The 27,188-nt window shown below is 32.6% G+C and overlaps 5 protein-coding genes and 1 pseudogene across 6 annotated transcripts; 2 read left to right on the forward strand and 4 right to left on the reverse strand.

Moving 5' to 3' along the window:
- Positions 1-289: 289 nt before the first annotated feature.
- On the reverse strand, positions 290-5,546 carry LOC105801959 (O-fucosyltransferase 29-like; annotated as a pseudogene).
- LOC105800887 (O-fucosyltransferase 29) lies at positions 565-2,798 on the reverse strand. The gene is made up of 5 exons (XM_012632254.2): positions 2,758-2,798; positions 2,289-2,301; positions 2,111-2,170; positions 1,691-2,019; positions 565-925 (listed from the first exon to the last, which is right to left on the reverse strand). The coding sequence occupies exons 1-5, from the start codon at positions 2,796-2,798 to the stop codon at positions 565-567; spliced, it is 804 nt and encodes a 267-aa protein (XP_012487708.2).
- Positions 5,547-13,181: 7,635 nt separating the features above from the next.
- Positions 13,182-14,648, forward strand: LOC105801958 (metalloendoproteinase 4-MMP). Its single transcript, XM_012633323.2, has one exon. The coding sequence runs from the start codon at positions 13,298-13,300 to the stop codon at positions 14,381-14,383; it is 1,086 nt and encodes a 361-aa protein (XP_012488777.1). The 5' UTR covers positions 13,182-13,297; the 3' UTR covers positions 14,384-14,648.
- Positions 14,649-15,191: 543 nt separating this feature from the next.
- LOC105801957 (putative pentatricopeptide repeat-containing protein At5g47460) lies at positions 15,192-17,040 on the reverse strand. Its single transcript, XM_012633321.2, has one exon. It carries the CDS (start codon positions 17,001-17,003, stop codon positions 15,198-15,200), a length of 1,806 nt encoding a protein of 601 aa, XP_012488775.2. The 5' UTR covers positions 17,004-17,040; the 3' UTR covers positions 15,192-15,197.
- Positions 17,041-18,754: 1,714 nt separating this feature from the next.
- Positions 18,755-22,814, forward strand: LOC105801956 (vesicle-associated protein 1-2). Its single transcript, XM_012633320.2, has 8 exons — positions 18,755-19,076; positions 19,187-19,257; positions 19,410-19,491; positions 19,596-19,711; positions 19,803-19,967; positions 20,059-20,109; positions 21,835-21,912; positions 22,294-22,814. The coding sequence occupies exons 1-8, from the start codon at positions 19,025-19,027 to the stop codon at positions 22,399-22,401; spliced, it is 723 nt and encodes a 240-aa protein (XP_012488774.2). The 5' UTR covers positions 18,755-19,024; the 3' UTR covers positions 22,402-22,814.
- A 57-nt stretch (positions 22,815-22,871) lies between these two features.
- On the reverse strand, positions 22,872-26,861 carry LOC105801955 (beta-ketoacyl-[acyl-carrier-protein] synthase III, chloroplastic). Of its 2 annotated transcripts, none has more exons than XM_012633318.2 (8): positions 26,327-26,861; positions 25,146-25,294; positions 24,827-24,963; positions 24,294-24,462; positions 24,085-24,203; positions 23,763-23,827; positions 23,473-23,674; positions 22,872-23,389 (listed from the first exon to the last, which is right to left on the reverse strand). In XM_012633318.2, exons 1-8 carry the CDS (start codon positions 26,500-26,502, stop codon positions 23,168-23,170), a joined length of 1,239 nt encoding a protein of 412 aa, XP_012488772.2. In that variant the 5' UTR covers positions 26,503-26,861; the 3' UTR covers positions 22,872-23,167. The 2 variants fall into 2 exon arrangements, with proteins under 2 accessions (XP_012488772.2, XP_012488773.2); XM_012633319.2 differs by having other exon boundaries at positions 24,294-24,399; positions 26,327-26,860.
- Positions 26,862-27,188: the final 327 nt, after the last annotated feature.

Raw genomic sequence — 27,188 nt, forward strand, 5'->3', positions numbered from 1 at the left:
TATTCAGCTTTCTTTTCTCTTTCACTCTCTGCACTTTAAGGATCAGACTTTACCCAAAGACATTTATGATTTTTCTAACTTCATTTTTTAAGACAATATGTTTTGTGATTGCATCTTGATAAGTACTCAATACTATTTTCTCTTTGAATTTAATTTAATTTACTTTTTTTCTTCGATTGAATCTATAAGGTATAAAATTGTTGTTGACTCATTTTCTTTCATTGTAATGATTTATTCGTCAAAAGTTCCTCTTGAAAATAAAACTAAAATAAAATATTATTGAGCTGCATTTTAATAAATTGATCGAAATGAATATAGTCCACCAAACGGAACAATATCCAGTATCCGACTTTAATAAATTAAAAATTACTACTACATACCTATTTAGTATTTTTCCCAGCAAATATATATATGTAAAGAGAATAGCATTTTTTCTTAAACTCCTCTCTCACTGTACAAAGAAATAAATTTTTCATGGATCAAACCGGAGAAAACGAGAAGAAACAAAAGAGACTTCCCTCTGACCTGACCAGGTTTTGGCTCTCAAAATGTACCATTTTTTTCTTAGTCAGGAAATACATCTTCATCCTCTTTGGCTCCTAAAACAGGCTCTTCTTCATTACTTCTCTTCCTTAATCCTTCATTTTCTTTAAATTGTTGTGATTGATGATGATCTCCATCACCACCACCATTGTTGCCTGCTGCAATAATATCACTTGCCGGCTTCTCGCAGATACAAGAATAGGGATACTCATGAAATTCACCGCGTCCGGCTCTCATCTCATCTGGCTCTCCCATGAATCCTCTTTGAACCGCTTTCACCTTTTCCGCAAAGGTATTCCAATCCATCTGATCCCTTTGCATCAACAATGAACTCAACCTCTTAGAATTCGGTCTTATGGTCCTCTTATGCCCCATGTACCTCCTTTCATTAACAAAAAGAACATAGATTCAAGCAAAAAAAACAACATTATACTAAATACGATGGCATTACATGCTGAACCATGTAAAATGCAAAGAAATAATCAAAATAATATTTTAAGATAAAAATTGAGCAAGAAAAATAAAGAACCAATCTGAATATTCAGGTGTGTGAATAGTTTATGAAATATAAGTTAAAAAAATCACAATTGAAATGAATATCATTTTTGTTTTAATTGACAATTGATTAGAACTTTGGTTAGAACACCCTCTAACATTTAGATTACATGAGTTCAAACTCTCTTAGCTTCTTCTCCTTCCTCCAATATTGTAAAAATAAAGTTATAATTAAATTTAAATTATGTAAAATAAATATTTTATATTTAAAATAAAATAATTTAAAATTATATATAATTTTTAAATATATATATAATTTATTGATTATTTTTATTTACCTGAAAAATTATTTTTAAAATTTTAAAATATTTTATCAAATAATATTCAAATGTTATAAAACAAAACTCATTTTGTTAAAAAAGTCCAAAATTTTAAAAAATTATTATGAAAAATCAAGAAATAAATTATAGTAGGTGTTAAAAGAAATTCGACTAAAACATAAACCGAACCGATTTAAATATTAAACGTAAAAGCTCCACAGATATGTCATATAGGTATGTAAAATCAACACATGGTCATGGTTGATATGTTTGGAGCCTTTCTAGATCAACTTAAAAAAATTAGCAAGAAAGAAATAGCTCAGATTTCTCACCTTCGACCTGCAAGAATCTTGGCCATATTTCCATTATTATTGGTGACGAAAACATCGCTTTCATCACAAACAATGTAGTCAATAGTAGCAAGGCAAGAAGAGAAAGGAAGAAAAGGTTTCAGGTCTTCATTAGCAAGTATCTCTTTTGTATACAAGTTTGGAAAGAGATCTTTTAGTGGTTCCAGAGTCTCTTCTCCACCATATATTTCTCCAGATGCAACATAGATGTATGCGTCGTTTTCAAAACCAAGTGCTCTTAACATCAAGCCTACTTCATGAGGAGTAAGTGGACATTTACCTCGCCTTCTCTCTCCAACAGCATCTATATCCTGCATGAATATGAGGATGGATGCAGTTTAACTAAATAGATGCAGGCAATGTTTATAAATGGTTCTGAAATTATAAAAGAGGGAATCTTACAGGCAATGTTTCCCATCGTATCTCTCTAAGCTCGTATCTTTCCTTGTCTCCTCCACCAATCTAACAACCAGAAAATGCTAGCATATCGGGTTCAAGCCAGTAATTAAAAGAGTGAAAACAGGCCCTGCGGAGTTTAAACTTTAAAATCATATTTAAGAATGTTTCTCTATGTATGTACACGAACCAATGTGCTATAATTGAATACGCATACACTCAGAAGTTCAAATGCTGCAGGAGTATGCCTTTGTTTCTACTCTTCATTTTTTGCCATAAGAATCTGTATCTGACACCCGTTTTCAATACATATTCGAACATGGGTATAGGTCATGATTCTCCAAAAATATGGAAAAACTAAAAAAAAAAAAAGCATCTTCATATCTAAAACTCACCCGAGCCTGAGTAACATATAACTTAGTTGGATAATAAGCCAAGACGCATTTCCCAAAATTTGAGGATTGGGCACTTAAGGGAAAGGCATTCTATATCTGGTTTAAAGGTCTTAGGGGTTACCACCTGAAAGTGAAGGAACTTCAAAATAAGTACATCCACTCGTGAATTACTGACAAATCCCAATTTCAGGTGGTATATCAACAAGTTACAGTGTCAAGTTCCTACTAAATTTAGCCCTTCTAGAATTCGGAACAAACCTCAAATGGACTGCCATAAAACGGTTAGCCATCTGACGCATTTTCTTGACCAGTTTTTGTCCAAGTGCTTGAATAGGTTCTGTAAATCTTAAAGCATGAAAATTAGACCGGCAACGCAACTTTTGAAGGTCTTCATCGATGTTGTTGGCCAGTCTGTAATCAAACTTTGTCAGTTGCAGGACCTACAAAATTTTCAATTTAACTGCTGCACTCCCCCATACTAACCATATAAGATCCTAGAAAATGCTCTATAAAAATAATATTCTACGAACATGGTGCCTGGAATGGAGAGATGCAGAGAAGATAACAGGATAAGTTGTTAAAACTATCTTCTAAGCTACTAATCAGATTCTCTAGAAGTGGAGAAACAAAACATAGCTGAAAAATGTGAAATTTTTATTTGTCTTTTTTCTTCTTTTAAGCCGAAAGTCCGAAACAACTAAAAGGGGATTGAAGTTAATAACTTCTATCGCCACTCTTCTTGTTTAAAATCTCTCTTAATGACATGGAAGGCTAGATATTTTGTGGAACTAAATGCATTTAATTTCACAAATTTTTGGGTTTATATAGAACACTGAGGGAATGAACAAGAAACAGAAAGTTAAAAATTGTGGAAACCATTCCTTATAATCAACCTAAAATAGCATTAGTGTGGAGTATCTGCAAGTAGTCTTACGTGTCTTCTTTTAAGTATTGGCAGAACTTGGTCTAGATAATATTCCGGAGGGGATTTCCTTGGGACACGCATAGTGTATGGAGGTTTTTCCATGGACCTCATGAATTTATCAGGAACTCTTCTGACAACAGTAACATCTTTTGCAAGGTAAGAAATGAACCAGTCGACATAAAAAATGTTGACGAAGTCACTGCATGTTAGTAAAAAAAACACTTGATAAGGTAACAGAGGAATACGATGATATCAATTTAGCAGAACTTCTAATAAGTTGATTCAACTTACCTATCATCTTTCCAATAGGAATTATGATCCAACTCAGGTACCACTAAGGTTGCATTAAGAATTCGTGCAACAACTACAGCATCTGATATCTGTGTGGCAGAAGCAAATTATTAATTTATACTTATTCAGACTCGGATGTAAGCAATGGAAATGGAAAAGCAGGCAACGTATGTTTAATGTTTTTCTAAGATTTTTCATGTATTAGAGGATTTTCAGAAGATCATATCCTTATACACATTTCTGGATATACGTTGTATATGGGTGTTTGGTACAAATACTTTAAAGAAAAAATGAAATGTCAAAGTAACTCAGCTTAGCTGGTGACAAATAATTTCACTTACTCCTGTTCTTTGTTGATTCAGTCCTCCACTTGCAGCAATAAGCAAATAACCATTTGATGATTGCTCACTAATAGCATCTAGATATAAAATTATCAATGTAAACGAAGAATCAGTAAACTTAAACAGACGGACTGGTGAAATATAAATGAAAACACTGTCGAATGGGTTCTTTTCTAAAAAGTGAAAACAGATGATACATGATATCTGGTAGTTTGAATCATTTTACAGAAAACTTAAGCTGCAAAGAAAAATAAAGCTCCAGCAAATTGCTCAGACCAAGTTAATTTCATCTTATTCAACTCCTGGAAGAAATCATATAAAATTTAGTTTTAGCCTTCAAAGTTAATACACCAGTAGCATCAGTTGACACATTATACACATAGGCAAATTCTAAGTACTAAGAAAGAGCTAAACATTGTAGTAACCGATTAACTTTCTGATATATTAAGGACTCATCCATTTCAACATGACCAACTACACATATAAATAAGAGTACCATAGAGTCGCATTTGCAAGCTATGCTACTCGTACTCGAGTATGTTCAGTTTTTTAAGTTTTCTGAGACATCTTCAAACTCGTATCCAGAGATACATCAAACAAAGAATACTTCAGGAAAAGAAATAAAAGTTGAAAGTCTAGACGCTGAAAAAAAGATCACATAGCTAAACAATAACATAATGTAATTTTGCTAACCTCAGAACCAAGCATTTTAGTGACTGTCAACAAAAGAATCTAAAGCTGCTGCCATCTTCTAAACTCACAAACTTAAAGAGATGCAGACAATTGGAAACTTCAAACAAAAGAAATGAGAACTTTGCATAACAAAGTAAAGAAACATAAACATCTAAAGCAACAATTTTGCACCAGTTAACACTCTGCTATGAATTGATACCGAAAAACGAGTGTTGAATTACAGATATAAAACTACAAATCCTGTTAGGATTAAAAGTTCAGTCTTATTCCAGTTTAAGTGAAGAATATCAAAATTTCCAAAAATAAACCAAATGCATTTAAAAATAAATAACTAAATACAACGTACCAGGAAATGTAGCACTTCTTACGCTGCATCCATAGAAGTATTTTGCATATTCAGATTCCCATATATCAATCGGTCCTCTATTGTTTTCATCCTACAGAATTTGCATCAAGATAACAAAAAATGTTCAAAAAATGAAAAGAAATTTTCAAAACTTTAAACATAAACGATTAATTTTTACAGTTTACCAAATTGAAGAGACTTTGTTTCATAAATCGCTGGGAGTACCGGTCGAGATCAGACGCCATTTGGCCAGTGAAGAGCGAAAGCATGCCTAAGCAGAAGAGCATCATGCCACAGAGGAGCGGCATTGAGATCGGCTTCCTCTGCGACGCAGCAGAGGATCGCCGCCTGCCAAACACATGCTTGTTGCTTACGACGCTGCCGTTTTGGTAATGAAACAGCGGCTTGTTGGCCATACCACGCTAAACCTCCACTCCTTATCCACGCCCATCACGGACTCAACGAAACCGACTCCGCCATTAACTTCACCATATTAATTACATGAAAACGCCACGTCTCCTGTCACTATCCCCCAAAGACTACGACCATCAATGAGTATACAATAATTAGGGTATGTTCGTAAATAACACGATAACGGAGGTCAAATTTGAAAAACAATCACGGTTCTTCTTTCCGTCCTGCGATCAACATTCTCAAAGCTTTTCCGAAATGCTGCAGATTTTAGAGGTTTCTGATTTTGTTTACAGATAGGGGGGAAATGTGAAAGAAAATTCAAAAATAAAATTGAAGAATAGAGATTAGAGAGAGAGGGAGAGATGCATGGGATTGCTCAGGTTTATAAGGAAGTTGATGAATGAAGAAGAGGATTAACGGTTTTTTAACATAAGCTATAATTATGATAGAAATTTCGGTTAAGACGAGGGTCAATTTAGTAATACCGTTAAATAAATGTGTTTGCCGCCAAAATAAATATGTGTTAAGTAATCTTACTTTAATTTGTTTAAATTATTTTATTTAATTCCATCCAAAAGAAAAGCAAAAATAAACTATTTTTGCCTACTTTTAAAAATAATAATAATTACATATTATTTATAAAATATTAAATTAGTAATAATAAAATTATACTTTGACCCTAAAAAATAATAAAATTTAATTTAACCCTTTAAAAATGACAAAGATATAAAATATTAAAATAATAAAATTAATTTTTACTATTGTAGAAATATACAATTTAATTCCACCTAAATTTTTTTCTAAATCTACTACTGATGTTATATATAATTCATGACTAAATTAAAGTAAACTTGGATAATCAATTTTCTTTATAAGAGAAATGGATGTCATAGTTCATTAATCAAACCCAAATTTAATTATTAATCCAATAAACCCATGGAAGCTAATTTTTTAATCCCAACTTTTTACATTTTGAACAATATCAATTGAGTTTGTTGAAGGGGTCAATTCTTTTGGAAGAAATCTGTTAAACATATCGTTCATTTGGAGTTACTAAGTTCCTCAATAAGTTGGTATTGTCTCCAAATCAAGTGGCGCATTATCCGACCTTGCTAGAGGCTTTTGCTCTATGTACACAGGACTCAAGTAGTCTCTTCAAGTACTTGAGTTTTTTGAAAAGTCGAGACAAATCCCTAAACGGACCTGAGGATGATATCAATCTATTGTGGGATATATTGATTATGGATGAACGACACTTCGCAAACTATTCAAAAAAAAATTAACATTCCCTATCAGTGTTAACACTAATTTAATTGATCGAAAAACTCAAACATTTGGAGATCACTTTGTTTAAGATATTAAAGTTCTCTTTGGATTATTTATTGTCTCGATGTCTAACTGAAATGAAATTTTGAGGTATAATATTTTTCTAAAACCATAATAATTTTTATTGTTCTACAAATTTTTTAAAAAAAGTTATACAACAATATAATAGTTAGATATTATCATTGCAAAATTAAATTAATTAATTAAAACAAATATTTTAATCAATAATGGAAAAAGTATAACATATTATTTAATATTATTTTAATTAATATTAATGAAATTATTATTCAACATAAATATAATTTTATTATTTATTAATTTCAAAAATTAAAACAAATTAAAATTTTGATTGTATTAATCTTTGAATTTATAACTTCTCACTTAATTCATTTTATGGATATCATTGTATTTAAATCTAAATACATGCATCGTTATTAATTTTAACTTTTACCATTATAATATCAAAGTTCACCATTATTATTATTTATAATTTTACCGGAAATAATCTCATGAGTCTAAATCCAAGGTGTATTCCCCAAGAAGGAGACAGCATATGTTCTATAACTACCTTATCTAATCAATGGAATCAAATAAAACCATTCCAAAGAAACCGATATGAAAGGAAAGCAAACACGGGCATTGGACCATTTGGGGTATCTCCAATGACTAAGTGACAAATGAAATAAGCAATAATAAGAACAATTCATAAGACAAGTAGCACCCGCCACTCCCGATTTTTTTCCACGTAACTCAACTTCTTTGCACTTTGAAAATCGAAAATGTCGATGACATCGTTGAACCAAAAAATATATAGAGGTGTGTAAAATTCGGGTAAAACCGAAAAATTTCGGTTAACTGACCGAATTCGGTTAATCGAATTTTTTCGGTCGGAGGTCGGTTAATTATTTTTTGATTTTTCGGTTAACGGTTAATTCAGTTCGAAACCGGTCGGTTAACCGAAAAAATTCGGTTAACCGAAAAAATTAATAAATAAAATTATAATATATAAATAGGTCCACTATTCATCTAAACCCAAGTATTTAACCCAACCCAACCCAATTACCCAACCCAACCCAATCATAAAATTAAATTACAAATAATTTAATAAATAAAAACAAAATTTTAAAACTAAGACTAAAACTAAAGTCTAAAAGTCTAAAAATAATTTAATTATGTAGTGATTCAATTTGGTTAATTCGGTTAATTCGGGTAATTCGGTTAATTCGGGTAATTCGGTTAATTTGGTTAATTTTTAACCAAAAATAAAAAAAACATATAATTTTCGGTTAATTCGGTTAACCGACCGAATTAACCGAAAAATTTCGGTTCGGTTAATTTTTTTGAAAAAAATTTCGGTTCGGTTAACGGTTAAAGATTTTGAAAGGTGGGTTAATTCGGTTAATGTTATTTCGGATCGGTTAACCGATCGGTTAACCGAATGAACACCCCTAAAAATATATATTGATGACATGTTGCTTTGTTGGTAACGAGGAATGCTTTTAAAAGAGTTTAAATATAGTTTTTTCTCTTATTTTTATTGAGTAATTAAAGTTAAAAGTTCTAATACAGTCGTCGTTGTTGCCCGCCCAATTTAGTTTGTGTCCGTGTTAATATGCACCGCCCGTGTTTTGTTTTGAATAAATTTTTTGTTGTTTTTTTTAAAATATATATTTTTCTTTTAATAGTTTCCAATTTTTAAGTTGTTATAATTTTGAAAAAATTTGGCTTCTGGCAGTTAGATTAACCCTGCAAGTTACAATTTTTCCTTTCAGAATGTTCTATAAATTGCTCAATATTCTCTTCATTTCATACAACAATACACAACAATAACTTATCTTTTCTCCCATAGCTCACCTGTTTCTTTTCATTATATTTTCCAATCAATTTTCCAGCTCTATTTTCCAATTATTTTTCTGTTTTTTTAAGAAGAGCAACATCAATTTTGTTCTATCTTTTTTATTCAGATGTACAAATATTAAAGTATTACGTTAACATTGAAGGGCAACGTCTACTATACAATTACACCGATTAAGGGGAGAATTTTCTTCTAAAGCAGTGATTTTTCACGACACAATTATTATTTTATTTATTTACACAATTTATTTATCCAGACAATACTAATGATTTTATTTTATAATAGTATATTTTTTTACAGAATTAACGAGGTTTTTGGACTGCAAATATAAAAAGGATAATGTAGAAAGGAGTAAAAACAATTGAAAAAATTGTCTTGACTTGTTGGGTGGAGTTGTTAAAATAATTAAATGTGAATATTATGATAAATGTAATGTTGTTTAGTCTATTGTATTTTTATATTAGTTTATTTTTTTATTATAGTTAATTTAACTTGTATTGTATTTGTAATAGTGAATTTTAAAAATAAAAGAAAACAAAAAAGCGGTTCATGTTTAAACCAGTCTACAAGGTGTTGAAGTTGATTAGTGGGTCGATCAATAATATTATCATTAGTGGGTCGATAAATAATAATATCACTTATCTCAAACAATCATTACATTTACCTGCCTTTTTTTTAATGCTCGAAGCTGAATATCTCTGTAGATTTGAAAGTGAAACCAATCAACAATTGTAAAAAGTAATGTGTGGGTATAAACCAAATACTACGGAAGACTTCTAGCCTTAAAATGCCATTTGCCATACCAAACTGAAAAAGCAGCCCCCCTCTTCTCTTTCTTTGAAATGTCCAGGTGATGGAGATGTTCATCCCAGGCCCGGCTCACAATTCCTTAATTTTATTAAAGTTAAATAAATATAAATATTAAATAATAATTTGAATTTAGACTTTAGACTTTCGAAAAATATGGTTGTTTTTGGATTATTTAAAAAAATGATAGATTTAAAAAAAAAAGTGATCCAATCATATTAGATTACAAATTTATTGTAAATGTGCCACATGTTATATTTTAAAATTTAAAATAATAATATTGGATTGGACTGTACTCATTTTAAAAAAAATTGTGAAGTATGATACGTATCTTACGCATAATGAACTTACCATCTACATGTTGAGATCACTTTTGGAGAGAAAATCACCATATATTTTCAAATAATCTAAAATCACCATGTTTCTTAAATATTTTTAAAATACAATATTTTTACAATACATTGTTGAATTTACAATTTGGGTACTTTATTATATTAGCACGTATATATTTCTAATTAATTATGGTTTTCCTATGATTTGCTTTAATACTTCTTTAAATTTCTTTGAAAGCAAAAACAATTTTGGCAAATTGAAAAGTTATTTCTAAATAAAACAATTTGAATTAAAAATTGGACTCCTTTTATATTCTTAATAAAAGTGTCAAAATGAACCTTATATGTTAGTCTAATGATCAGCATGTTCATTATTTTAGGTGTGACTTAAATTCCATCGCTAATCATTTTACTATTAGTGTTTTGTCCTCATCTTATAATTCAAAAAATCTAAAATTGCATCAATAATAATTTAGTTGCTTATTTATCTCATTCTAACATATTAATCTAATATCTTTCATTTAGAAATGAATGCTAGCATATGAGGTCAATTAATTATGTAAAATTTATTTGAAAATAGAAAAATACTATAGATAACTTAGTTTGGGCCAAAAACCAATAAAAGCCCCTTCATTTTTAAAATTATCGAAATGGACCAGGTCTTGAATTAATTACCGAAACGGACTATTCCTCTCAAAAACGCGTCCACGTCAGCGCGTTGTCAGGGGATAAAGCAGAAAAACGCTTCCTCAAGGAAGCTCTTTGTCCACGTGGACACAAAGCGCGCCCTCAAGGAAGCGTTTTCTGTCCACGTGGACAAAGCGCTTCCTTCCCCGTTTTTTAGGATTTAGGGTTTTTTGCAATTACAGTTAGGGTTTTGGAATTTCTGAGTTTTTAGATTTTAGGGTTTTAAGGAAAAAATTAAATAAATAAGAGTTTAGGGTTTCTTAATTAAATTAATTATAACTTTTAAAAATTAGATTAGGGTTTAGTGTTTATGGGTTTTAAGGAAAATTCAAATAAATTAGGGTTTAGGGTTACTTGAGTAAATTAATTATAAATTTTAAAAAATTAGATTAGGGTTTAGTGTTTAGGGTTTTAAGGAAAAAATCAAATAAATTAGGGTTTAGGGTTACTTGAGTAAATTGATTATAAATTTTAAAAAATTAGATTGGGGTTTAGTATTTAGGGTTTTAAGGAAAAATCAAATAAAGCTAGTTGTTATTCGTTATATATTTTAAACTCTTCTAAAAAATAAACTAATAAAATTAAATGTTTTAGTAAAAATAAATTTATTAAAAGAATTTTTAATAATAAATTAAAAATAAAATATATAATGAATTTTTGTATTTTCAAATTTTAAAATAGAAAAAAGTTTTTTATGAAAAACAAAAAAGAGTTAAAAGTTTATATATATATATATATTAAATTGATCTTTTACTGTAATTTTAAATTTATAATAAATTAAAAATATTAATATAATATAATATGCAAAAATACATGAAATTTATTATAATACAATCATATTAATAATAGAATATTTTAGGGATAATAATTCCTTAAGGTCTTAAGATAATGGGTAAATATTTTATTGATTGTTAGTGAATGATTTATAAATAAGTATTAATAACTTTATTTAATGGAATTTAACATAAATTTTAATATTTAATATATATTTTAAACTGTAGAAGTTTAAATTCAAAATTCGAGAAAACTATAATAATTGTAATTAATATTTAACTATATTTAAATAAAGTTAGACTTAATAATTAATTTATAATTAATTTATAATTTTTTAAAATTTATAATTAATTTAATTAAGAAACCTAAACCCTAAACTCTTGTTTATTTATTTTTTCCCTTTAAACCCTAAAATTTAAAAACTAAAAACCTCCAAAACTCTAACCCTAATTGCAAAAAACCCTAAACTCTAAAAAATAGGAAAAGTGCTTCCTCAAGGAAGCGCTTTGTCCACGTGGACACAAAGCGCGCCCTCAAGGAAGCTTTTTCTGTCCACGTGGACAAAGCGCTTCCTTGAGGAAGCGTTTTCCTGCTTTATCCCTTGACAACGCGCTGACGTAGACGAGTTTTTGGAAAAAATGGTCTATTTCAGTAATTAATTCAGGACCTGACCTATTTCAGTAATTTTAAAAATAAAAAGACTTTTATTGATTATTTGCCCACCTAGTTTATTCAAACTGAATTTCAGCTATTTTATTTATAAAATAAAAACCGAAACAAACACGACAATTTTTTTAAAATTTCTGGAATTCTTTTTCCTTGAAGTGGGCGTATAGACTGGTGCATGGCGTGAACAATTTTTTTCAAATGCTGAAAATTCGTGTCCACTTTCGTCTGACTTGGAATTTTCTCAGTGAAGGCTTTTAAATTGTGAAGTACGTTAATGGATCTCATTTTCAGGAAATACTACCGAACACTTGTCAAAATGATGGGAGAATGAAACACGTAATTAAAGATGTTCCAGTCAACCGGCTGTATTTGTCTGTCTGTGTTATAGGTAATTTGTACAAAATAGAAAGTTGTCTGAAAAAAAAAATTGAAGTGATGAATGATGAAATCAAGTAATTTGGTCAACAAACAATAATAAACAGTTCATCAACCTAATTTGAACCAAATCAAGTTTAAAATAAGATCATAAATCCGAATTATTAATTAATAAAAGTCTAATTAGAAACTATTGGTTAACTTAACCCACCAATCTCTGCTTTCAAAGTCAATGAGTCTCGTTGAAACGGCCAGTTTAGCTTATGTTTAAACTTTGAAACGTCCTTGCTTTAAAAAAAAACCCGGTTTAATAAAAAATTAACTGGAGTTAAATTGATTGAAGTCATGATTTTGAGTTCAATTACTTTAGCTAAATGATTTTAAGCGTTTATATTCACGTCATAAGATCAAATCATAAGTATTATCTATTACTGATGTGTGATAATGACTTGTTAATTATGCATGAATTGTACATTGAATGGTTTAATAATCTTGAATTTTTTTTAAAAATGTAATAAAATTCAAAGCAGAATATAATTAAACACCGTTTTTTCTTAAAAAACTAAAAGATAATTTAAAATTAATTTTACTTGTAGTTTTGTCCGATTCACTTCTAATGTTTCATTTCAACATATATGAGTGAATTTATAAATTCGTCAAAATTGAATTATAATTATTTGAGAGGTCATTTTTAAAGATTTAAAAATAAATTTTTATTTTTATTTTCTAAGTGTTAAATTGCAACTTCGCCATATATTTATAACAGGATTAAAATAACACTTTTTCATTTTAAGCTTTTGCCTACCTCTTTAAATACAGCCACCAGGATTCTCTTTGAAAAGTCATACTTAATAGGGGTTTGATCCTTTACCCAATCACATAATAAAAACCAACCATTCCACCAATTCCTCCCATTTTTAATTTTCATTTCAAATCCTAAAAAGTAACTAACAACTGAAAACCATGTTTCTGTTGTTACGTTACTGTTCCTTCTTCTTCTTTATTTTCCTCTGTTTTTACCCACGTTCTTGTTTCCCAGCCAGAATCACACCCGAACAAATAACTGTCATAACTACCGATGATACTCACAAGTCCACGTGGTTTAATTTCACTCGTTTTAAAGGCGCCGATAAGGATAGCCACGTCATCAACGGCATGTCGGAGCTCAAGAAGTACTTCCAACGTTTCGGGTACTTGTCCATCCCCGACGGCCAAGACGGTAACTTCACCGACGTTTACGACAATCAATTCGAATCCGCCGTCATTTTATACCAACAAAAGCTCGGGTTACGGGTCACCGGAAAACTCGATTCAGACACGATATCGACGATCATGTCGCCGAGGTGTGGTGACACTGATACCGCTCCGGGGATGATCCATGCAACGAAACACTTTACTTATTTTGATGGAAAGCCGAGATGGAACGCCAAGTCGGGTTCGGATATGCCTATGACATTAACATACGCTTTTTCTACTTCGGACATGATCAATTACATAAGCTCATCGGAAATTAGAACAGTTTTTAATCGTTCGTTTACAAGATGGGCTTCGGTGATTCCAGTAAACTTTATGGAAACAGAAGACTATGAATCAGCCGATATCCGAATCGGGTTTTTCGGCAGAGATCACGGAGACGGGGAACCGTTCGACGGGGTTTTAGGTGTTTTAGCTCACGCGTTTTCGCCGGAGAACGGAAGGCTTCACTTCGATGAAGCTGAAACGTGGGCCGTCGATTTCAATAAAGTGAAATCAAAGGCGGCTGTTGATTTGGAATCGGTGGCGACGCACGAGATTGGTCATATACTTGGGTTGGGTCATAGTTCGGTGAAGGACGCCGTCATGTATCCAAGCTTGAGTCCTCGGAGCAGAAAAGTAGACCTCAAACTTGATGATGTAAAAGGTGTCCAAGCTTTGTATGGGTCAAACCCTAACTTCAAGTTCAGCTCTTTGTGGGAATCTGAAATTTCTTCTAACAAAGGAAATGGTCTCGTTTGTAGATCATCAAAATGGACTTTTGCTTTGGTAGTGCTAGTGTTTTTTATTCTTTAGATGATGATTTAGTTTGTTTTTTTTTATAGGATTATTTATGGGTGAAGGAAAAATATGTTCACACCCATTATTTAAAACAATTCTTTGGTTTTTAAAGATGTAAATTTGTAATTTTACTCTTATTTTTGTCCAGATATGATTCAAATATAGGTCTCTAAAACAAATGTACATATATGTGCTCAAGTTCAGATGTATGCTAGAGATGAAAGGCTGACACACATGAAAATTGACAATTGACGTGTTGTGTTTTTGTTGATACCAAAAAGTGGCGTAAAAATCAGAGTAAATTCACCCTGTATGGACGAAGAGCTGTGAGGTATGCATGAGGGAATTAAGTTAAAAAAAGGGAAGAGCAAAGAGGAAGAGAGAATGAAGTGATGAGATTGGAGCTCGAAGAAGAGTGTGACTTAGGGAGCAAATGGGATATAAATATGGGTTGACTTCCCTTGTCATATGTTGCCTCCTGATATGCCGACTGATCACTCATTGGTTCATTGTTAGATTGAAAACTTGGCATGAGGTGATTAGGCTGTAAGGTATGTAAGTGATAATTGATGAATGTTTCGTCAAAGTAGTCCACCATAAAAAATGGTTGGTTTGTGTGTTCTCTATGATATGGTGGAGCGATTCTTATGGTAGAAGAAAGACGCTTGACGGAATTAGGAGGTTGTGAAGCTCCAGCAAGGGTTCACGCATAAGTTCAACGTTTTCACTTTTCAGACATGGCAAATCCCAGTTTCTATTGGATGATCCAGTCATTCGGGATTTCTGCAATATTGAGCCTAATGCAAAGAGAAGTGTTAAGTGAGTTCTTTTATTGCTTGACATTTTCCATTTCAATCCAACTACAAGCAGCTTCTTTAATCACTCTTTGTTCTCTCATAAGCTTTCGCATTACACTCATTTCCCCCCATTTGTGATAGTAAGCAAAAATGTTAGACATCATTACATAAACATAATCATTGTAACCTTCCAATTCAATTACCTTTGCGGCTGCAATCATTGCGATCTTCATATCAGTACAAACTCCACAAGCACCGAGCAAAGCCTTCCAAACAACAGCACATGATCCGAAACCAAGTTCATAAATCAGCTTCCCTGCTCTCCGGGTCTCTCCTCGTTGACCCATCAACCGAATCAAACAACAGCAATGCTCAATGGTAGGCTGAATCCCATAATCATTGATCATCGACTCAAAGTACTGATACACCTGTTGAAGTGGTGTTTCATTATGAGAACATCCAGCTAACACATTAAGAAATGTGACCCAGTCAGGTTTCAAGTCCCTTTTGGTTTTTAGCTGTTCGAAAAGCTGGATTGCTTTCGCTGAATCACCATTGTGAGCATAACCAGAGATCATGGCATTCCAGGTCACTAAATTCTTTTTAGGTAAAGACTGAAACATAGACTCAGCGTTCTTAATCTGCCCACATTTGGAGTACATGTCAATGAGAGCACTTCCCACAACAACAGATGTATCCAAGCCACGCTTTATTGTAAAACAATGGCTCAAAATTCCCCATGTTAAAGCTGAGAGACTTGCAATTCCACTTAGAATTATTGAAAATGAGAACTCATCCATTTGAACATCATTGGAGTGCATTTCATTGAAAAACCGAAGAGCCTCCCGCGGCCGATTTCGATTAACATATCCTGTCATAATCGAAGTCCATGTAGATGAATTCGGGTTTGGCATATTAGATAAAAGATCGATTGCATCATCTATGTTGCCAAACTGAGCAATGCCACTAATCAATTCATTGTAAGATATAGTATCACGGATAGGCATTTCGCTCCATACACTGAAGGCTTGTTCAAGGTTTCCATTTCTAGCACAGGCTGCTAAAACTGAATTCCATGAAATAATATCATTATCAATCATAGTATTAAAAACCAAAATGGCATCGCCCACAGCCCCACATTTTCCGTACGTATCAATCAAACAATTCCCAACAACAACAGCACATTCAAAGCCAAATTTCAAAACGTTGGAGTGAATTGACTTGCCTAATTGCAAAAACCCCAGCTGACCACAAGCAGCCAAAGCCAATGTAAATGAGTACTCATTGCTACAAACTTCAGACCTATGAAGCTCAAGAAACAAACCCAAAGCTTTACGGAACTTCCCGGTTTGAACATACCCAGAAATCATAGAGTTCCAAGAAATAACACTCGGTTGAGGAATTTCAACAAACAGCTTATCCGCTTCACACAACAAGTCAATTCGCCGATAAAACCTCATCAAAGCATTAGAAACAAACGCATTGGAGGCAAACCCAGATTTCAAAACGTAGCAATGAAGCTGTTGGCAGTAAGAGTCATAACCCAGATCAGTTGAGATCCGAACCAGGTGCACTAGGGAGTAGTCATTTGGTTTAATACCGGAGTGGAGCATCTTTGAAGCCTCGTGTAACGTAAGGTCCATGTCAATGCCTCCATTAGCAAGGATTGAAATGAGGTTGAGCGATGGTTCAAAGCTTTCTTTTCGAACTTGGTTGTAAATATTGTTCCTTTGAGAGACGACATTGGTGCTAATAAGGTGATTTGATAGGAGATTATATGATCGCTGCTGTTGTTTAAGCTGGTAGTTTTGGACTCTCCCCAAGAGTGTTCTTCGCATAGCTTTTATAAATGGCTTGGAAATATAAAGAATCTTTCGGACGCTTTAAACCTTTTAAGAATCTATACTACTTAAGATTTATATTTTATACCGTCTATTTATAATTTTTATGTTATTAATAAATCATTTAAATTTATAAATACTATATTTATAATTTGATATAAATATTCTAAATTTAAATTCATTTAATATATTTAGGTCCATTTACTCATCTATTAATTTAGTATGACATGTTGAAATTAAAAAAAATTCTCGACATAATAGATTTAAATTTAATAGGAATTTTAATGATATTAACCATTCTTAAAAATTCACATACGCATTTTAACTAGAATAAAATGTTTAGACTAACTAGCAACATTATAAAATTTGAGGTATTAAATTATGTGATTAAATCTTAAATTTGAGCAAAGTATATGGATTAAAACTGAAATTTAAACATTCTTATATAATACAGAAAAAATAGAGAGATTGGAATTGAAATTAGACATTATCTTACCAAAAAGAGAGAGAGAAAGCAATTGAGATGTGTGATGTAAGGAAGGCCTAGGTATTCCATATAAACCTTGTGTGGGTAGAAAGAAATTACAACAATTGCCTATAGTTTTTATTTAGTTGTCTATAGCATCTTGATCCCATACTGTAATGTTATTTTGAATATTTAGTTGCTTTTATTTAGTTCTGTATTGAAATGAAAGATTAGAAGACAACGGCTAAGGGATCCTAATGTCAAGGATAAAAAAGATAGTGTACTGATTTGCAAAAATAATATGGTTTTTTTTTTCAATCTATTACTAACAACAACGTTACGTGAGACTCGCATTGCAATTTTCACAACAACTTCGTGTGGTAGCGTGTCAAATTACTTTTATTATTTTTAAAGCGTTGAAAATTATAATTTACCTGTTTAAGGACTGCATTGAAAATTATTAAAATGATTAAATCCAAATGTTTAAAAAAAATATTAAGTGTAATCTAATTAGAATGATTTTAAAAAAAATATATATATATAATTTAAGAAACAATTTAGAAATATAATAAAATGGGTAAACTGCACCCAATGTCACTAAACTATTAGTAAGTTTATGTTTTGGCCACTTAATTTTAAAAAGTTATAACATGTCCACTAAACCATTCAAAAGTTTTCATTTAAGTTACTGAACTGTTAAAATCACTGTCGTATTGCCTTCTCTATTTGCACTGCCTACACACTACACCAATTGAAAGATTTCCTTCACCTTCTCTTTTACAATTTAGGTTTTTTTTTCATGAAACAACTTTGAATGTTATAAATCTACAAATTAAAATTCAATCAGTTTTTTTCTCTGATCTCTGACAATGACTATCAAATCGACTTGAATCTAATGAATGTTCTTCTATTCGTCGATGGGCACTAATCCATAATACCGATTATCAAATCGTCGCTTGGAGCTCGTTAGCTGAAACTTTTTCTTAAAAAAACTTAACAGTCTAGTGACTTAAATAAAAACTTTCAAATAGCTCATTGATTTAAATAAAAACTTTAAAATAATTCAGTGACCATTTTGTAATTTTTAAAGTTAAATAACTAAGGTGTGAACTTATTAATAGTTTAATGACTTTGGCTGCAGTTTACCCAAATAAAAAGAGAACTTTTAAGTTAAGATAATAAGGGGGCAATACTTTACTTTACTTCCCCCTATATTTCTTTCTTTACCTTTCGTGTTCGACGCACGTTCACTATTTCACCCTCCATCACTCTCAATCTTCTTTTTAATTAATAAAATTAAAATAATATATAAAGAAGGTACTGCTAATAAATTAAGTACAGAGAAAAAATCGGCAAACGCCATAATTAAAGATTTTGTTGTTTTGCTCTCGATCTCTCCGCCCAAATCTTGTTTTCCGAAAAGACGCCAAACAGATAAATTTTGTGATTCCTCTTTTCTTTCTCAGATCCCTTCGAAAGCGATTCTTCTTCTTCTTCTTCTTCTTCTTCTTTTTTTATTCTTTTTAAATTGAATTGAAGTTGCTGATTCGAAATGAGTACGGCCGACCTTCTCAGCATCGAGCCTTTAGAGCTCAAGTTTCCTTGTAACTTTCTTTTACCCCTTTTATTTCTCTTGGATCTAAGATTTCTGTTTGTTTTTCCTAGGGTTTAATTTTGATTTTTTTTTTGTGCGTGTTGTGGCTTTGGTGAATAGTTGAGCTGAGGAAGCAGATCTCCTGTGCTCTTCAATTGTCGAATAAAACTGATAATTATGTAGCTTTCAAGGTATTCATCTTCATTTTCTAATTTCTTAATTCGATGGTTGCTGAGTGATATCATGATTAAAGTATTTGAACCTGAAATTTTGAAATTATAATTTTAAATCTCAGATTTTGGAATCTTAGATTTCCTTTTTAGTTAATTGATTCTGTTTTCAGGTGAAAACGACAAATCCAAAGAAGTACTGCGTTCGTCCCAATACAGGGGTCGTTTTGCCTCGATCCACATGCGATGTTATTGGTACATTAAATGAGTTATATTTGCTTGAAAGTTTGCGGCTTTCTTGTTTTTATCGTTGTTGGGTTCGGGATTACTTCTAAAAGAACTGTTGGTTTTAATTTTAGTTACCATGCAAGCACAAAAAGAGGCTCCTCCTGATATGCAATGCAGGGACAAATTCCTCCTTCAAAGTGTAAAGGTAAATGATGGTGCATCCGCAAAGGATATAACTGCAGAAATGGTATGTAATTGTTTGTATTACACTGTTTTGCTTAATACTTACTGCTTTGTTTTTTTACAATTTATGACTTATGGGAGTCTTCCTTTTAAAGTTCAACAAGGAAGCTGGGCATGTGGTTGAGGAGTGCAAATTGAGAGTGGTTTATGTTTCTCCACCTCAACCACCTTCACCTGTACGTGAAGGTTCAGAAGAAGGGTCTCCACCAAGAGCTTCCGCTTCTGACAATGGGCATGCAAATGCTGCTGAGTTTGCTGCGGTGAGAGCTTGCTGGATATGTTTTTGTTGTTCTCTTTTTCAGTGTACTTTATTTTCAAATGCTAATAGTGTGCATTTTGTTCTGAATGCAGGCCGCAAAACAATTCTCTGAGGGGCTTGAAGCTCAAGATAAATCTTTTGAGGTAAAGTTGAATTCTGTATTTTCTGTGTCACTTTGTGCTGCTGCATATGCACGCTTTATTTTGATTTGTCTTGTCTTGTGTCGATAATGGTCATGTTTGGTAGTCTAGATAATAAGGTCCATGCTTTTAGGTTAGGTATTTGTATTCGCTTGCTCAATTGATGGCCAGGGTAAGAGAGTCAGCTTTTATTCCTTTACAAAAAAAATTATTCTAATATTTGAGAGTTAAATATATAAGCTACTAGTTATCTTACTGAGCTTGTGTGTCTAAATCTGTGGTTCTGTAGTCTGTAAGGGCCCAAGTTTTCTCTAGTTAGGTACCTCATCCATCAAGATAGCATTCAGCAATTTGGGACTTTTGGGTGTACTGGAACCAAATGAATTAGTCATATCTTTTTTATGAAACCTTAAGACTCGTTGGAGAGAGACTCAGATCTCTTAGGTTTCTGATAAAAATTCTGCTTACCTTTTATTATTGCATAGGTCCCTTTTTAATAGAGATTACAATAATTAAATAGAGTATATGAACTAAATAAGGTTTTACCAAACACAACTGCTATTCTAAGAGTCCTAAAGCAATTCTTTTATCATGAGAGTCCTACCTAACTTCTAAAAATAATAAAGAAGTTTTATTAAGAGTCCTACATCTACAACATCGACCATATAAATGTTGCAAAGATTGCAGGTGTTGGTGATAATCTGTAAGAGTTCCCATTATCTTAGATATAACTAATGGATTGTATCTGAATGCAAAGCTGGGAAGCTAGTATTTTTAGATTGAATGTAATTATTGGTTAAGAGGAACTAGGATTATGTTGATATTGAAGGATGTGCTGATTCAAACTTGTGTTTAGATGGTTGTCATAGCTTTTTAGGGGCCGAATTTAATGTCTATGATACACTTTTTTGATAAATTGATCATCTAGAAATTATTTTGGGGAGTTACATTTGTTTTATGTTGGAAATTTGAACTTCGTTTAGGGAATATAGCATACACTGTTGTTCATGTACAAAATTTTTTTACTTCTGTTGCAGTAAGTTCGTTTTGCTGCTTATAGTGGAACTAAAGTCTTGGGAGTCTGAGTGAGCTACTTTCTTATTTGACCACCTGTTATTTATTGAGGATTAATCACCACTTTAGTTAATGGCGAAAAGGGAAAAGGAAAAAAAGGAATCCCAGCACTTTAATAAATGATGCGCTAACTCTATATTGCTATCATTCTTCTTAAAGAAAAAATAATTATTTTAAAACATGCTGAAGGTTGCCCACAAGCCCATCGTATGGATTTGTTGTTTCTATGGTGAAACTTCTATTCCATTCCATAAGTTGGACAAAGGGCGAAGATATTTTGGAAGAGATCGACCACCAATTTATCCAGGGCAAAACCAATAATTGTGTGATGGGGACAGATAGAATTTAAAAAATTTTGGGGGCCAAAGATAATAGTTTTGTATGAAAAAGCTTAAATTTAAATTTTGACATTTGAGAGGGACAAAAAATGCAATTTTTTGAATTAAGAAAAATGCTAAAATGATTATATTTAATTATTGCGAGGGACTAAAGTTGGGTAAGGCCCTGGCCCGCCCCCTGTCAATTTTTTCCCTTGTTCATGTGCATGCATAGCCAGCTTTTGCAGCACCAGGGCATGAAGCTCTTTTATCATTTACGTATATTGCATTTGATGTTGATGCATCTGAAGTATAATAATACTTTCTATAATTGCAGGCAAGAGCTCTTATAACAAAGCTGACTGCAGAAAAAAATAGTGCAATTCAACAAAATAACAAGCTTCGCCAAGAACTGGTGAGTGGAATAAACCGCGACTTTACCTCATGGATTGTAGTTATTTTTATGATTAATTTGTAGATCAACAGAAGTGCTCTTTGGCTTTGCTGAAATGTTATATGATTCCCAGCCCTTTTTTGTTCTGAATGACTAAAGTCCATAAATTCATTGATCCTTTATTTCAAAATCGAGTCAATGTCGATCTCTTTTCCTTGTTCTCAGACCTTAGCATGACCCGATACCGACTTCCCTCCCATGAATCTTTAATGGATGCCATCTTGTTTATAGTTGTTTATGATGCAGCTGAAAACTTGGAAATATTTCTTCAACCACTGAAACATGTACCTCATTTTTATTATCATGGAAACTTCTTACCTAAAATGATTTTACAAATGTTAGGAACTCTTGAAGCGTCAAAGCAGCAAAAGTGGCAGTGGCGTGTCGTTCATGGTTGTCATCCTCATCGGCTTGATCGGTATAATTATGGGATATATCATGAAAAAATAGTCAGAAGCAACTATCTCCGACAATCTTACTGCATATATTCCCTCTCCTTTCCTTCATCTGAACAAGTATGGTGAAGGAAAAGGGAAGGGGAGAAAAATGGTCTTGGGCTGGTGCATTTTATTAGTTGTTAGTTTTGTGACATTAGCAAAAACTTGTTAAAAGGTGGGTGTGGATTTGTTAGTCGCACTTTTCATTAACATGCATTCTTTCTATAACTTAAACCAGTGAATTTATCATCACATCATCATCATCATCTTCCTATTCCTTTCTTTTTGTTGTTAAATTTGTCAGATTCTCACTAGAAACTGTTAATGATTGTACTCAGGTGGTCTTTTTTTGCCTTTTACTATTTGTTTCTCATTTATCATTACAGAACATTACCAGATTGAAGTATTGTTTTGAAGACGTTTTTATACTGTTTTCTGATTAAAGAACTCAACAAATGTTGCTGCAATACACTTATGCCTATGTTTTGACTCAAGGGGTTGAAGAGGATTCACTATAACAGTGATCATTACAACATTATAAAAGAGTAACTGAAAATGTAAATGTTAAAAAGTGCTTGAAGAAAAAAATACTTATTTTGCAGTGCTAACAACTAGAATATGTAGCCAATTTCGAATGAACAAAATGGAGCTGGTTGAGATTATGCAGGCGCAAATCCAGATTATTTGTGAGCTTTTCCGTTAAGGTAGGTGGGGATTCAAGTGCTGCTCTTTGCAAGGAATCTGTCTTTCGTTCTACTTGGTTAATTTGGCAGGTTTTTTCAGCCCCATCTAATAACAGCAGAACCCCAAGTTAGACCTGCACCGAAACCTGCAGCCGTGATTGTATGGCCTGGCTTCACCTTTCCACTTCGAACAGCTTCATCCAATGCCAAAGGAATGGATGCTGCGCTTGTGTTGCCGTAATTTGCCAGATTCGATATGACCTTTTCTGGTGGGAATTCTAAACGTGTTGCAACTGCATCAATAATCCTCTGGTTTGCCTGAATTATTAGCAAAGGAATGGTGTATTAGGATGAAAATAAAATCTGTACACTCTCTGTACACCTAAATGATATATACCAACCTGATGGAGCAATAACCAGTCAATATTAGATGCAGTGAGACCAGCTTTTTCCAAGGCAGACTCAATTGATTGCGGCACACATCTGACAGCAAAGCGAAAAACTTCTTTGCCATTCATCTGTATGCAAGCATAAGAGGGCCTATTTGGAGGAAACTCTAACACTGAACCATTTTCATTGTCGTTTATGGGGGCACCGAGATGTCTGCGACAGGAATGACAACTCAGTCAAATTCCTCATACAAAACAATACAATTTTTTTTCTTTTTGAACTCCGCAAGAGAAGCACATACCTTGCACCCTCACCATCACTATGCAAATCAAAGCTTAATAAACCGTCTTCCTCAGCATCACAGGCCTACAGAAGAGAAGTATGTACATGGTAACTACTGTTCTGGAAGAAAATTTTCATATGACAAATATGATAATGGCACAAATGACTGTAAAAGTAACTTCATATTCATAAAGAAGCTAATTAAGCCAATTATTAAGTTCTCTGGAAGACAGAAACACCACACGCAAGTAGAGAGACTAAGCTGATAATCTGTGCATCAGAAACTAGAATGTGTAATACGGAAAAGAGTGAACTTATGAAAGAAGGTATGAAAGTATTACCTGAAGTACAACAGCACCAGCAGCATCTCCAAAAAGAATGCATGTTCCTCTATCGGTCCAATCAACAAATCGAGACATAACATCAGCTCCGATTACTAAAACATTACGGAAACCACCTCCTGTAATTGACAAAGGTAAAACTTTAGTTCTGTAACACATTAATGGCATGGTTTAAGACCTCCTTGCTGCAAAGCAAACAAATTCATTACCCTTAATGTAGCAAGAAGCTGAGAAGAGACCCAGCACAAAACCGCTACATGCAGCAGTAATATCATGAGCTAGTTGAGATTTTGTGCAGCCAAGCTCTCTTTGGACCTTACAAGATTGCCACAACATAAACAAATTACCGTTTAAATAAGCATCTAGTAGTATCAAGACCTACAAACAAAACCGACGACGAGTGAAGTTCACGGAAAAGCAACCTCTGCTTGAATTATAGACTAAATCCAAATAGCCAAACAGTTGTCTTAAACCAAACTTTTTTTAGAAGGGATTTTTGCACTTATCAAGTTTATGCCTACAATGCTTGATAAAAACAATATAAGAGGGACATCTCAATTCTAAATTCCCTGTTTATCTCAGTATATTTAGAAGCAGTCTTCTCTGTAAAATGACATGGAACCATGCAATCCTAGAGTTTTAGAAACCTACATGCAACTTAGGGCATAAAGTATAAAAATTTTATAGGCATTAAAGCCTCCCTAATAGATTCTGTGATAAATATCACCCCATTTCCATATACCTTTGGAGCATCACCGAAAATATCTTCGGGAGTAGATGTGCACAACAAGATTAGGTCAAGATCATCAGGTTCAACATTTGCCATTTTAAGAGCTTTCTTTGCCGCTTCAACCGCTAGGTTTCTTAAATTTTCCTTTCCTGTAAGAACAACAGTTAATAGGAATCTCCTCCACAGTGACATTAGGGATGGCAAATCAGAAGAGAAGTAAGCATCCATCGTTTGTAAATAATTAAAATAATCAAGTTTTACGCTAGGAGTTTATTTCACATCAATGGCAAGCAGGAAATGCTACCAAAAGAGTCTACAATAGAACTGTTACCTGAAATAACCCGACGGTTTCGTATTCCAGTGCGGACAGATATCCATTCATCAGAAGTATCAACTATTTTTGCAAGATCATCATTGGAGACTGAAAGAGATGGCACCGCTGATCCGCAACCAACTAGCTTGCAGCCTTTATTGACAAGCCTGTACTTTTTTGGGAGGTATAAATAGGAAAGTAGAATGCAAGTCAGGAAAGTCATTATCTTTCAATAGGAGAAAAGTAAATAAACAAATAAAAGTAAAGCTCCATCTCAATAACAGTAAACGCCAATAACAGGCATAGATGTTTGACATGAGAATTCCAGAAACTTCAGTGTCAAAAGGGGTTTACATACAACATTTTACTTTATCTTAATCCCCAGACTCCTGAAAGGCTTCTTGATCGCCGTTATAAGAGAAACACAATGCTTAAAATGGGGAACTATCAATCATTAAGGTATCCTCCCAGAGACAAAATAAACCAAAAGATGAATACACCAATCTATATAGCAACTAGGAAACTTATGTATCAGAACTCTAACCATATTAATCTCAAGCTAATCGATGCAAGTAAAGCGTGTGGATATTAACTTGTAACAGAGGAATATTTCTTTATCCAAATACCGCAAACCACAAACATCTCGTGATTTCCTCTATTCTCATCTCATAATCCAAGGCAAATTTTCCTCTATGTATACATAGATAACAACAGACACTACTTCAGCATCAAGCTCTTGGAAGCTGCTGATTATTTCAAAGTATCATTCTTAAGTTTGATGCAAAGCTTCATTAACTGTTAATTAAGCTAGAAACAAGAACATGCAAATCTAAAACATCTCGTTCATACCAAAATAAATACATATATGCAGAGCTACCATTGCATACACTAGGTGGACCAACAATTTCAGCTAATCACCGAATGAGATCCTAATCTTTGAAATTTAACCAAGTAAATTCCTCAAATGCATGAACCCATTTCCTCAAATGAGATCCTAGTCTTTGTTCATCGAATGTGATTCTAGCTAGTGTGCAACAAGAATTTAGCCTTCAACATCTCAACTGTAACATGCAAACCACAAAATCCCAGTAAAATTATAGTCTTCTTCAAAAAGACTTTACAACTCAATTGCCATAGAAATAATCATCCAAGGCAAGAATCAAACAAGAATCAAATGAAATAAGTATAAGAAAATTTACTTGGGTATTCGAGATTGAGAAGAGGAAACATGCGTCCCCGCACTTTCAATACCACTCGAGCACACTACCCTCTTAAAGATTCCTTCGGATAAGCAAAACCCAGATCGAGAAACGCCTATTGAAGGTTGAATCTTTGTCCTCAGGCTCGGTGTGAAAAAACCCGATGCCTTGGCCATTTAAACAAAAACCCACACAAAACACAGACTTTACAAATAAAAAAAAAGGGGGAAAAGAAGAGAAAAAGGTTAATGGATCATTTCTCAGCTAAACTTGAGGGCAACAAAAGCTTTCATTTGAGGTCGTTGTAGGAGAAGATCTTTGGAAAGTCCGAAGATAGAAAAAGAGGGAAAAAAAGGAAGTGGGCAGACCAATAATGAGGAAAAATCCAATGCCAGTCTTTGATTTTTGTCTCACCATAGAAAAGGGTATATGTTAGTCATGCAAAGTAGTTCATCATTACCCATTATTTTTGTTTCTAAGCTGCAAGTGAAGCGATTCAATTCAAGTGTTGGGCAGGAATTAGGCAGATCGAGTATGCTTCTTTTACAAGTAAGTTTTCTATCTAGTTTTTAGCTTTTAATATTTAATTATATTTTATAATATATTTTTATCGAATTAAAATAATATTTTTATTTGAATTATTGAATATAATTAAAATATATATTATTTTAAATATTATAATATAATATTTTTAAATAATAATTAAAGTATTTTTAATATATTCCTTTTATAAAATAGTTTAACTTTATTTAATTAATTTAAAGTAAAATTATACAAAATAATAATTAATTATTATATTTAAAATTTCATTGAGCAATAACTCTATTTTAGATCCATAAAATTAGTCTAACTTTTATTTACT

Source organism: Gossypium raimondii, chromosome 11, assembly GCF_025698545.1.
Source record: "Gossypium raimondii isolate GPD5lz chromosome 11, ASM2569854v1, whole genome shotgun sequence".
Lineage (NCBI taxonomy): Eukaryota > Viridiplantae > Streptophyta > Magnoliopsida > Malvales > Malvaceae > Gossypium > Gossypium raimondii.

Excerpts from the sequence above, each read along its gene's own strand:
- LOC105800887 (XM_012632254.2), bottom strand. The coding sequence starts at position 2,798 with ATGCGTCAGATGGCTAACCGTTTTATGGCAGTCCATTTGAG. Across the intron at positions 2,020-2,110 it reads TACGATGGGAAACATTGCCT|GATATAGATGCTGTTGGAGA; the intron begins GTAAGATTCCCT and ends ATATTCATGCAG. Across the intron at positions 926-1,690 it reads AAGATTCTTGCAGGTCGAAG|GAGGTACATGGGGCATAAGA; the intron begins GTGAGAAATCTG and ends TGTTAATGAAAG.
- LOC105801958 (XM_012633323.2), top strand. The coding sequence starts at position 13,298 with ATGTTTCTGTTGTTACGTTACTGTTCCTTCTTCTTCTTTATTTTCCTC.
- LOC105801957 (XM_012633321.2), bottom strand. The coding sequence starts at position 17,003 with ATGCGAAGAACACTCTTGGGGAGAGTCCAAAACTACCAGCTTAAACAA.
- LOC105801956 (XM_012633320.2), top strand. The coding sequence starts at position 19,025 with ATGAGTACGGCCGACCTTCTCAGCATCGAGCCTTTAGAGCTCAAGTTT. Across the intron at positions 20,110-21,834 it reads CTCAAGATAAATCTTTTGAG|GCAAGAGCTCTTATAACAAA; the intron begins GTAAAGTTGAAT and ends CTATAATTGCAG. Across the intron at positions 21,913-22,293 it reads ACAAGCTTCGCCAAGAACTG|GAACTCTTGAAGCGTCAAAG; the intron begins GTGAGTGGAATA and ends TACAAATGTTAG.
- LOC105801955 (XM_012633318.2), bottom strand. The coding sequence starts at position 26,502 with ATGGCCAAGGCATCGGGTTTTTTCACACCGAGCCTGAGGACAAAGATT. Across the intron at positions 24,463-24,826 it reads TTTTCGGTGATGCTCCAAAG|GTCTTGATACTACTAGATGC; the intron begins GTATATGGAAAT and ends TTTTGTTTGTAG. Across the intron at positions 24,204-24,293 it reads AGCTTCTTGCTACATTAAGG|GAGGTGGTTTCCGTAATGTT; the intron begins GTAATGAATTTG and ends TGTCAATTACAG.